This window comes from Triplophysa rosa, linkage group LG9 (assembly GCF_024868665.1).
Source record: "Triplophysa rosa linkage group LG9, Trosa_1v2, whole genome shotgun sequence".
In the NCBI taxonomy this organism is placed as follows: domain Eukaryota; kingdom Metazoa; phylum Chordata; class Actinopteri; order Cypriniformes; family Nemacheilidae; genus Triplophysa; species Triplophysa rosa.
The window spans coordinates 12201564-12213092 of record NC_079898.1 but is presented as its reverse complement, the minus strand read 5'-3'; the positions used below and the strand labels follow the sequence as shown (position 1 = coordinate 12213092).

The 11529-nt window shown below is 38.0% G+C and overlaps 2 protein-coding genes across 2 annotated transcripts; one reads left to right on the top strand and one right to left on the bottom strand.

Annotated features, from left to right (window-relative positions):
- Positions 1-3156: 3156 nt before the first annotated feature.
- On the top strand, positions 3157-10015 carry desi2 (desumoylating isopeptidase 2). The gene is made up of 5 exons (XM_057342907.1): positions 3157-3660; positions 8121-8193; positions 8490-8583; positions 8671-8812; positions 8898-10015. The coding sequence occupies exons 1-5, from the start codon at positions 3622-3624 to the stop codon at positions 9138-9140; spliced, it is 591 nt and encodes a 196-aa protein (XP_057198890.1). The 5' UTR covers positions 3157-3621; the 3' UTR covers positions 9141-10015.
- A 225-nt stretch (positions 10016-10240) lies between these two features.
- si:ch211-132e22.4 (lysophosphatidic acid receptor 6) lies at positions 10241-11149 on the bottom strand. The gene has a single exon (XM_057342265.1). The coding sequence runs from the start codon at positions 11147-11149 to the stop codon at positions 10241-10243; it is 909 nt and encodes a 302-aa protein (XP_057198248.1).
- Between the last annotated feature and the right edge of the window lie 380 nt (positions 11150-11529).

Here is an 11529-nt window from a genome sequence, read left to right as displayed (position 1 = left end):
CATTAAAGTAATACAAAGACAAACTCACTTACATTGAACGAAGAAATTGTCATTTTTTTATTAACAAACGTTCTTTCGCGCTCCTGTCTCTGTCATCCTGTCAATCATTGTCAATCGCTGTTTCACTGTCCTCACGCAATCTCCCAGTGCTCTGTATATGGAGAAGAGCATCAGCTCGTGCTGTTTGCAGAAGACGCATCTGCTCCCGTTATATGAAGAACACGGGCCTGACGTTCAAACTGCACAGCTCGCGTCGTATGGGTCAGATGCGTCTGACGTTCAATGAAGAGCCCAACAACTAGCTTATATGCATGATAGTGGGAGACTTAACAGCTTTAACAACCTTCTCAGACTCTCCCAAATGTAAAGCTCATTCACAAACATAGATTTATTTGACAAGCGACAGAGATATGTGGAGGTGAATTGATACGTTAATATATCATATACTATGATATGAACTATAGCCTACCTCTCAGGCAACGTTAAATAACTTTTACAGATTTACAGAGATGAAATGATATACCAATAGAAATTTATCCACATTGGACATTGTTTTTGTTTTTGATTGTTGTCTTGATTTTACTTGTCAATTTACTTGTTTTTAATTTTCTTGTTCTTTTCTGCGCCTCGTTTCTTTGCTCGATCCATTTGGTCATGTGTCTGTCACAGAGGGAGTGCTTGACATAATAACTTGATTTAAATAAAATATATTTGTTGAAGCTCGTTTAAAATGCTAGACAAAAGTTCAACTAAAACGTTTTATATAATTACTTTTTTCGCTATATTTTCTATTATTTATAACGTTTTATTTAAAAAAATCTTTAACTAATATTTGGCACAATGGCGCCCCCCCCTTGTGCGGCGCCCCTATGCACCGCATATACTGCATACCCCATTGACATTTTCATCTGTTTGTAAAGTATAATAATCCACTATCTGAATACATGTTTTCTATGAATAAATATAAGCGTTTTTTATTATTTGAAAATTTAATTGTACAAATCTAGTAATCTAGTAAATGTTGTATTTTATTTATTATTTGGTTTTGGCATTCACTATTCCAGGTTACAGCTCAGCTTTGCTTATTGGCTATTCTATCAAGACTTTTACATACGCCTCAAAATTCACAAAATTTACTTAAAACAAATAAATATGAACGACCACACTCCAGATATGTTTCTAAAGCTGCTTAGACTGACTGCTTACTATTCTCAACCCCAAATAAATAATTTCTGTTTGTTGGTATTTAATTTAAGTTAGAAAACAGCGACACCTGTAGTCGAAAACAAGCTGGTTCACGGTGATCATTTATTTCAGACTTTCAGAGGCACGTCGTGATAAACATGAATATAATTTGTTTTCACATATAAGGTCTTTGTCTTGCCATGGATGGTCTGTTATTTCTAGTCAATTTGTATTTTATCCCAGAGACACCATATGGCAACAGCATCACTATGCCTGCTGACAGGAAGTCAATTGTCTTAAATCTAGGAGACATGTTCTCATCACCAAGCTTTAGTCCTGTCTGACAAAGGCCTCACTCATGATGATGTAAAAGTAGTGGACTCTGGAGAATTGCTTGTGCCAGCTGAGGGTTATTATACAATTTCTGATGCTGTCTTGTTGGTGATTGGCTTAATTTTCTGCACAGGAGATGTAAAAGACTGAATACCTACCAAATGCATAAATGTAATGTAATGCTGATTAGCTGTATATTGCGATGACCTGAAGATCAGAAATCTTATGTACTGTATGGCAAGTACATCAGGTACCTAATGTAGAATAAGAAAATTGGTTGGCTGTATATTTCTAAATAGACTATGAAGATAGGAGCATTAATATGAGGTGAAGCTACACAGGAAGAACAGAAACCATCTGCTGCAGATAACAGTGAGGATCCATTTTGTGAGTGTACTGAACTGTGTTTTCAATTGTATTTTGGCAATAAGTTGCTTGCAATGTGAACTTATGTCAGTGCTTAGTATTTAGATTAGATTTAAACATGCTGTTATTGAATCAGGGAGCATTTTCTGAGGACTTTCTTCTTTTTCTTTAAAAAACAGGGTGGTAGATCAGTTTTTCTCCAAGCAAAACATGTGAGTGAACTGGTGATAGTCATAAGTTCACACGTCTCATAGCAGAGAGTGGCTGTGTGATGAAAATAAAAAACAGCATGTCACCTAGACATCGATAGCCTATGTGAGTTTGACACAAGTAAAATGACAAATTTAAGTGTAAAAAGATAAAAACAGCCACACATGTCCTATCTTTTAAAAGGCTTACAATCTATGGGAAGGTGTATTTGCTATGGACAAATACAGTATATACTGTTTTTTGAGTTTTTTGTTTGTTTTGAGAGAGAAATTTATGGTCAGCGTTGATGCCAACTTTACAGTGTGGTTTGAAGTTTTCAGAGATTTGTACTCCTCGTCAAACCTTATAGCTCTATGCAATCAGATGTGATTTAAATGATTCTATTTTTGTGATTGTTGTGCTGCATTTGCTGTCCAAACATGTCCCAGCCATGACAAGCACTTGCCCATGTTTTGTTTCTTACCTCCATCACATGACTGAGAATTTTCATTTTTAGTAAAAGTTTTAAATATTGCCATTTTGTTCTCACAATTTTCATGCACAACCAATGCATTTTCTTTTTCGACAAACGTAAATACATCCACTATGTGTATGCTCTTTTTTGTGTAAAAGGAATAGCTTACCAAAAATGAAAATGATTTACTCAAACTTATGTCATTACAAACCGGTTTGATCTTTCTTCTGTAAAACACAAAAGAAGATATTTTGGAGAACTGCCAGTGTACAAACACAAAACCGAGACATTTCTCAAAATATCTACAGGTTTTGTTTGACATGAGTATGAATAAATGACAACATTTTTTTGTTTGTTTAACTCTCCGTTTACGAAATTAATGTTGTCTATACATTTTTTATATTAGTCTGTATTTTTTACATTTTTTAAATCCCTAAATGATTCATTGTTAACATTTCTCTTCACACAAAGCATACATCCACATATGAATACCGATCTGACAATAAAGTTTAGATGTGTAGAGAGTTGAAGGTGTTTTTGTTCTCTGAAGCATTGGAGTGGCAGTAATATGCTGCTGTGAGGTTGGGCATCATCAGACACGCGCACACAGTTCACCCGCACTAGTATCGTCAGATAGATACACAAAACGGGGGAGGCTGCTCTTATCTCGGGTGCTATAACGGGTTCCCTTCATCTGACACGTCTGCTTTCGTTTCCGTTTAAGCGAAATTTCACTTCGTCCTCTGAATGGCCGAATCCTCACGCGCGTTCTTTATTTATCCTCGTGAACCGTTCGTTTTTGTTTCCGCTGGTCATGAAGCTAAACGGCAGCTAGCCTAGCACCATCGCTACTCCCTGTAGCTGGAGGAAAAGTGGCCTGACAAATTCATCCATGAAGAAACGCTTCAGGAGCAGCTCTTAGATGTCTCTAAACCGTTACAAACCAGCCAAGTTTAAGACGACACATCGAAGGTGCTTTCTGGGGAAAGACAAGCACGGCGCTGAGGTAACGTTACACGAGAGGGGAAAGCAGGAGGGCAGCTGAACTGAAAGAGAACACAGACATCCGTGTGATGGCAAACGAGCCGGTTATTCTGAACGTCTATGATATGGTATGTGACTTTAAATAGTAACTCTCACATGTACATCACTCGTTTGTGTGACGGGTGTGTGCTGTTAGTTTGAACATTCATAAACCGAGTCTCGTAATCTTTCGAGCGCCCTACCTAGGCAGCATTGTGGCCGTCATAGATGCGTTTGGGCTTTCAATCGGTCCACTAGGTTTTGAGACTTTTCAAAGTTGTCAGTTTGCAGTGTTGAAAAATAAAACTGAAAGCGTGCAGAACAAATAGTTAGGGGATTTGTATTTCGTGTGGATGCTTTTGCAGCTTATTATACAGATTCCAGTCTTTATTTTTTGACAAAGTTTTACTCATCAAGTCCTCGAAGTGTATATTGTGCCTTATGTATACGTATTTACATCAGCTGCCTGTAAGCTGCGACCCAGTTCATTCAACTGTCAGACTGCACCTGTAGGATCTTGGCTTAAACAGCTGTTTTGAATTGTTGGTGAGCATAGGTAAAATGCGTAAATCGAGACTTAAGCCAAGTTCACATTACACAACTTTATGCCAAATCCACACTACATGATTTTAAGCCCGATTTGCAAGTCGTTGAGCTCGCCGATAGGTGATCGGGGGTGAAACAGCGTGCGATCAGCGCTCGTCAATCATTATGTGTGAACTAGTAAACGACTCATCAAAGAGGCTTATCAAAAATTATGTTACCATTTATTCATCCTCGTGTCAGAACTTGTGTGACTTCTCTGTTTCTGTGGTGTTTTAATAAATGTCTTAGCGGTTTTGTGTCCAGACAATGGAAGTCAATGGGGACTGATGTTGTTTGGTACCAATGTTCTTCAAAATATCATCGTTTGTATTCTGAATTTTCATTTTTGTGACAAAGTATCTCTTTAAACTCAGTCCAACATTCTTTAGATACCTTAACCACTAAAAAAGTCTGTGAGCCGCTTTGTGTTTGGCAGTACCTATTCACACACCATAAATACAATTATTTTACACCAAATGTGCATAGTTAAATTTGTTTTCACAGTTGTGTGGTTATAGCACCCTGTGGGCTGATGGATGACCGTGAGTGGGGGGAAGGTTACAGCAACTGTGAAAAATTGACTGTGTTCCTTCTAAGTGTCATTGATGACCGAGTAACCCGAAGAGTCCACCCTTAAAGATTTAGTCCGTCTCATGTGTCTCATTGACTGAAACAGGGTCGTGAAAATGTATACTTTCCTTAGGCCTCTTTGCTGAGAGTACAGCGTTGGGCTATTTTCAGCTTCGGTCCTCTTAAAAGATGAAAAGTATATTTGAGCTGCTCCGGGTTTTTTAAGATGACAAATGATCTTAGTTTTAGATAAGAATTGTATGTCAAGTTAACTGCATCGTTAATACAGTAAACCGCATTGGTTTTAGGTAAACAGCTGCTGTATTGTATCCGAAACAGGAATTCATCTTAGTTCATCAAAATCTTGTTTTTTTAATTAAATAATTTTTACTGTAAAGGCTAATTTATTGTGAAACATGTAAAGTGTCTTTAGACATTAGTGTCCTGATCTTGTCTTTTATTCATTTTATCCCAATGAGAGGGATAATCCCATGGGAATATATCATTGTCAGATCTTCCCCCTCAGTTCATGTCTAAATTTGTAGATTTTATTTACTAATCACAGCTCTGTTGGCATGCGAAAATCTCAAATTGCTGAGGTGTTAAAGCAGAAAGAGAGTAATCCCTGCGATGAAGGGTATGTTTAATAAGCTTTGAAGCAATTGAGGACAAAGAGATAAGTATCTTATCTCTCAACCCTCAAGAAGGAGGGGTTGGATAACTGTCTACTTGCTCAATTTCTGTCATCCCTTGACATATGTAAAAAAAATATTCTTTATTATTTATGAACGGAAGCATGTTAAGATTCAGCACAACAGGAAGTGATTACACATGGGGCATTGGCTCCATTCTGGCTAGGCTACTATCAATTACTAATACAACAGTGTATTAGGGATGTGCGCTACGACTAATTTGACAGTCGTTTAATCGAATGTTTTGTAACCGTGTAGTCGACTAGTCTAAACCAAGAATGGCCCAGAAGGCGGTCCAAAAACTTTGCGTAGGGCCTATGTAATACATTTTAAAGACTAAAGAATGTAGGCTATTAACCAAACTGTTCATATCCAATATTTAATGTAGCTAAAACAGGCATATGTGTTCCACTTTCCTTACGTTATGATCATTAATATTTCTGCATTTGCTGATACGCCAAGGCTCTCCGATGTGCCAACCCTTACTGGATCATTTTAGCGGCTGCAAGAAGTGACGCGATGAGCATTTGTTTGCTTTGGCTGGTCTGTGCCTGGGCTTAAAATATGTAGCCTCTGCAAAATCCATTTTATTTTTTCCTTTAAGTCTGTTTTTTCGGACTCTAAAAGTTCAATAAAAATTTTGTAATCAAATTAAATTAAGTTTTAGTAAAAGTGTGTCTATTACACTGAAATCATGAAACTTAAAATATTTAACAACAATTAATTAAAAGCTTAAAAACAAATGTTTCATTATTTGTTTATTTAAATGATGTTGAATGAAAAAAACATTACTTTTTAAATTATGTCGCAATTTAAGTAGCCTAAGTTATAATTAGGGTAGGCCTCTAGCCTATAAACAAACAAGATCGCCTACATTATATCATGTTTTTATTATTTAAAAAAGCAAAGCAATGTGTGTAAAAAAGCAAATAGAAAGCAACGGACAAAAAGTATACAGAACGAGCTACAGAACGCATTTGATCTCGCGCAGAGCGAATGAAAAAGCCGCTAATAAAGCATACTGCCCAAATTTATAGAACATACATAGGCTAAACACTCGTGTGATTATGATGTTGATATTATTTTACATGTTCTTGTTGAGGAAATGCAAGCATTATGCTCGGATTAAAGTCGGCTCAATGTTGGTGAACAATAACTCCGTCTGAGGAATCTGCGAAAACTCTGAAAGGGCACACATGTAACTAAGCGATCATGTTTATTCAAGCGCTTTTTTGTGATAAAAAATATAATCAAAGAAATTTCAAAGTTCTGTGAATCTAGAAGCTGAGACATTCTCATCTCCGTTTTATTTCGCAAGATGCATTCATACAGCTCATTCTGCCATCAAATAAATTAAATCCGTCTTTCAAGCATTTTAAATATTAAAATATTGAAATGTATCATTTAGTAATTGTTAACATAACTGTATGTAGCTTTAGACCATTATCTACTTTTCGTTTTATGCCTTCATTCCGCGCTTCCGTCCGCATTTTCCGCATCACGGCAATAAGAACCCAATACAGTAGGCTATGGTTACGCATGGCTCCAGTGAAATTATTATTATGCTTTGATATGACATCATTTGCGTAAAACCTACCCTACCCTACCCCTGCAATTGGCACAAAAGAAACGCATGCTAGATCTGACCTAAAATTAATTTCATTCTTGATACACTTTTAAAGACTATTAATAATATTTTTTTCTAACATATTGTTTTAGTATGTAATTTAAAAGGTTTTAAATGAAACAGTCAAATGAAAGTCACTTAAATTGTAAAATTTTCTGGATTTTTTTTGTGTAATCGACTGTTGTTTTCAATGTCGACTAGTAGGATCTTACCAATTAAACGACTAGTCGATTAGTCTCGCACAACCCTACAGTGTATGACAGTACAATGAGTGCAGTTCATTTTGTGTAATAAGCTTACTGACAGACAACATAAATTTACCTCTAGAAACCAGCTGACTCACTGATATTTTTTCTTTGGTGACTCAATCGAGTCAAGACAGCCGTCAGACTTCCTGTAAGAGATTGGTTAACAGGACAATTGGGTGTGAGCACAGGTTTTTTCAACCCTTGAGTCACAATGTCTGCGCACATCCCAAATTATTATTTTGAATGTAACAGTCTGAATCAGCTTATTGGAACATTTGCTCAAATTGCTCTGCAGTGCATGTATTTAAAATGTATGCATGTCCAAAATTTAGATTGATAAAGATGCAGTCATTTGCATAAAAAACACACAGTAGTGTCCACTTCATCAACAGTGTTTACAACTAACTGGCTTGAAAACATATGCGTTGCTTTATTTATTTGCATCTTCACAGTTGTTTTTGAAAGAGCACATCTTTATTTGTTTCTAATGGTTGTGGTGATGCATGTAATCCCGTTCAAATTCAGAGGATTTTGTTGTCTTTGCATCATGCTCTTAGTCGCTCTTTAAATAGCAACAGTTAATGCAAAAGAAATGAGAAATAAGCCGTACAGAATCTGCACTCGTTCCGTATTTAGATCAGAAAACAGATAATTCTGTTTGTTATGACTGTACTTCTACGTAACTTCAATTTCAGTCCCATGAATAAGCATGGGGTCTGTCACAAGACTGTTTCACTACTGTTTCAATTTGTGAACTGCAACACAGTTGTCCTTGAAACTATCCTTTCACTGCATGACACTCAAACTTATGTTTTGTTTCCTGCTAGTACTGGATCAATGAGTTCACCACTTCTCTGGGAATCGGAGTCTTTCACTCAGGAATTGAGATCTATGGCAGAGGTAAGACTTGTGCTATGAGTCAGACACAGAAATGAGTCACGAAAACATTCTGTAGAAATCCAAAACTTGCAAGACTGAAGCACAGAAAGATGTGTTGGATAACATATATGACTGTCATTGACTTGTTTATGCAACAAGAAAAGATGCAGAAATTTTATGCAGTTTACTCCAAAGGTTATATCCAACAGGTTATATTTATTTCATTATGTACTGTAGTTTATATGTGCTTTATACTATTTCCAGTCTATATTTTACACCAGTTGCCATCTCAATTGTTTATTCCAATTTCATTTCAGAGTTTGCCTATGGAGGACATCCTTATCCTTTTTCAGGTATATTTGAGATAACACCTGGTGATGCAACTGAACTCGGAGAGACATTCAAATTCAAGTGAGTCTTATCATTGGCATGAGATGTGACGGTACAGACATGACTCAGTAACAATTCACAACTCTTACACTACACCTGCCTTGTCAGAGAGGCCATTGTTTTAGGCAGTACAGACTTCACAGAAGAGGATGTGGAGAGAATTGTTGAGGAAATGGGGAAGGAGTATAAGGGTAACGCCTACCACCTCATGCACAAGAATTGCAATCACTTCTCCTCAGCACTATCAGAGGTAAGGTCAAGTTAAAGAAGCATGTTGGGCATCCTCACTGGTTTGAAAAAAATACAAAATCTCACATTTTCTCTGTCTGTGTCAGATTCTCTGTGGCCGCGAGATCCCGCGCTGGGTGAACAGGCTGGCCTACTTCAGCTCTTGCGTGCCCTTCCTGCAGAGCTGTCTGCCAAAGGAATGGTTGACCCCAGCAGCCCTGCAGTCCAGTGTTAGTCAAGAGCTCCAGGGCGACCTGGAAGAGGCAGAGGATGCTGCAGCCTCTGCCTCAACGCCTTCGTGCGCCGTGGCGCCCGCTCCCAGACCAACCCGACACCAACCACGCCGATGAACCCCGATGCCTTGACATTTCTGTTTAGAGCTGGACCACAGCATCTGCTGCCAATAGAACCCCATACCCCCTTTCCTGAGAGACTAGCAATTCACCAGCGGAATAGCAGATCTTTATGAGCCAGTGGAAACTATCAACACTTGTTTACTGTAAAACCTGGCATGGGTTCATCTATGTTTTGGATTTTTTGGCCTTTGTTTTAAAAACTCAGGACTTGAAAACATTTTGAACAATGTTTTGTTGATTCACCATTTTTTTAATTTTAACTTTTTGTTTTACACTGGACATGCTCGCTAGCCTCCCCCCCGCATTCCTACAGAAAGCGTCAGTGAATATGAGATGTTTTTATCGACGACGTTTGTTTACAGATTTCTTGTGTTCCAATCCATGTGTGAATGTGTTGCGTGTGCTGATTACAAAAGCCAAATCTCCATACTTTTGTAATGACACACATCCCACACTTTAGTGGCCGTGCCTGAATATTTTTACCGCTACGTGCTCGGAGAGCTCTGCACTCTTTCTCTACAGTTCTCTGCCTGTTTTGGTCTGCTTTGAGCCGCAGATGCCAAATCCTACAAACCTTCCTCAGATGTTTTACACCTTTTTAGTTTTTAGAGGTCTTCTATGTATTTCAAATGACATTTGTATTCCATTTTATGATTATTAAAAGTAATAATACAAGTTTTTGTGCTGTAGAGAAACATTTATCCGGGAAATTGAGTGAAAGCTTTCGAGTGTTATTTTTATCAACATTAGAGCTGAGGAGTATATCACACATCTCTTTTATATGACAGATATTTGCATTAGGTCCAAAAGTCTACCATTTTAAATCGAGCAATAAATCCGCTGTTGGAATAAAAATCAACGGTGTGTCCAACATCATTTAGGTTTACATGATAACCAAGTAAAAACAAATAAGTTTGAATTGTTTGCTTGGTGACCTCGTGAATTGTTTTGAGGTAAGTTGAACAAGGTCTTTGGTCAATTGCACAAATAAACGCTAACTTACGATGTAAAATACAAACAACAACCTAGAATATGAATTTACACACCAATAAGTACCAATTGTGAGTTCAATTTAAATCGTCTCGTCACAGCATTCAGAGTCGAGTTAAGGACCCGGACACAGTTTCCACCGTCTCTGTGTCCACAGCGTCTGTGTCCTGCTGCACGTTTCTTCTTGCACAGCAGGGGAACGCCCTTAAAATGTCCCTGACTCCATTTGTAAGAAAGAACGAGAGAAACGGATCCACAAGTGGTCCAAGATACAAGAGTAGATCAGCAATAAGTCCCAGGTAGTATACGTACGAGCTTAAAGACAACGTCTTCAGCAATATATTCAGCACAAAGGGCAAGTAAATGATACTGTAATTGCTCAAGATGACAGCCTGCATAGCCAAAATCTTTTTCCTGTTAGTCACAGCCACTGGTCGTTTCATACACCATAAAGCTCTGAATGAATCCAAACAGAAGAACACCAGGAGTGGAAGTGGGAGAAGAAGAGCTATGGAGAACAGGAGGAAATATTTTTGGTAGGCTAGGAAGAGTATCGCAAACGGAGCCGCCCAAACAGCCAACGAAATCATGCTCGACTGCTTAAGCTTCATGCAGAAAGCATTATATTGAGGACAGGTGACCAACAGATACCGCTCCTGAGCGATGCAAACCATGAACACAATGTTGGAAATGATACCAAAGTAAAATATCAGAGAGGATATGTCTGTATTCATCGTAACTGCATGCTCGGCATCATTCGTTGATTCTTTTGGCCGTCCAAAGATGTTGAGGATGTCGGATGCAAGAAGACTGATGAGGTAGACAGGACCAGCTTTCCCAGTCTTTGCCTGCATGCTCATGAGGTATATAGAAAACCCAATGGCAGGAAGCCCGATAGCAAAAGAGATCCATCGGATGATCTGTGAGATGCTGCTTACATTGACGGTGCCATTGTTGAGAGCTGTGTTATTATTATCCAATATTTTTGTGGTATCCGTAAGATCCAGAATCATATCGACTAACAAGATTTCCAAAAGGCAACTGATATATCCAAGTTAATCCACTTTGCATGGAGGTGGTTACTGGTCTTCATGACTTCTAGTATGTGGTTTAGGGCTGTGCGCGTCTTTACTGTGGTAGAAGAAACTCTTTCATAAGGAGGCCCAGAAAGTGTGTGTTTATTCAAAATAGTTTTAGTTATCACCTTTTTTATATCTCTTTAGCAAACTTCCTGTAAGCTTGTTTTTGCTGCGTATGAGTTTAATGCAAATACATTCCATTTCAGTTTTAGCTTTGCAAGCTAGTCTCATAATGTCTTTTGACCCACAGACCCAAAACCTAGACGCATTAACAGTCGTGTCGCAATAAATATCAAACCACGATCTGAACTGTA

Bases quoted from the DNA above. Each gene is read 5' to 3' on its own strand.
- desi2 (XM_057342907.1), top strand. From the start codon at position 3,622: ATGGCAAACGAGCCGGTTATTCTGAACGTCTATGATATG. The intron at 8,584-8,670 runs GTGAGTCTTATC...CTGCCTTGTCAG, and splicing joins GGAGAGACATTCAAATTCAA to AGAGGCCATTGTTTTAGGCA. The intron at 8,813-8,897 runs GTAAGGTCAAGT...TGTCTGTGTCAG, and splicing joins TCTCCTCAGCACTATCAGAG to ATTCTCTGTGGCCGCGAGAT.
- si:ch211-132e22.4 (XM_057342265.1), bottom strand. From the start codon at position 11,149: ATGATTCTGGATCTTACGGATACCACAAAAATATTGGATAATAATAAC.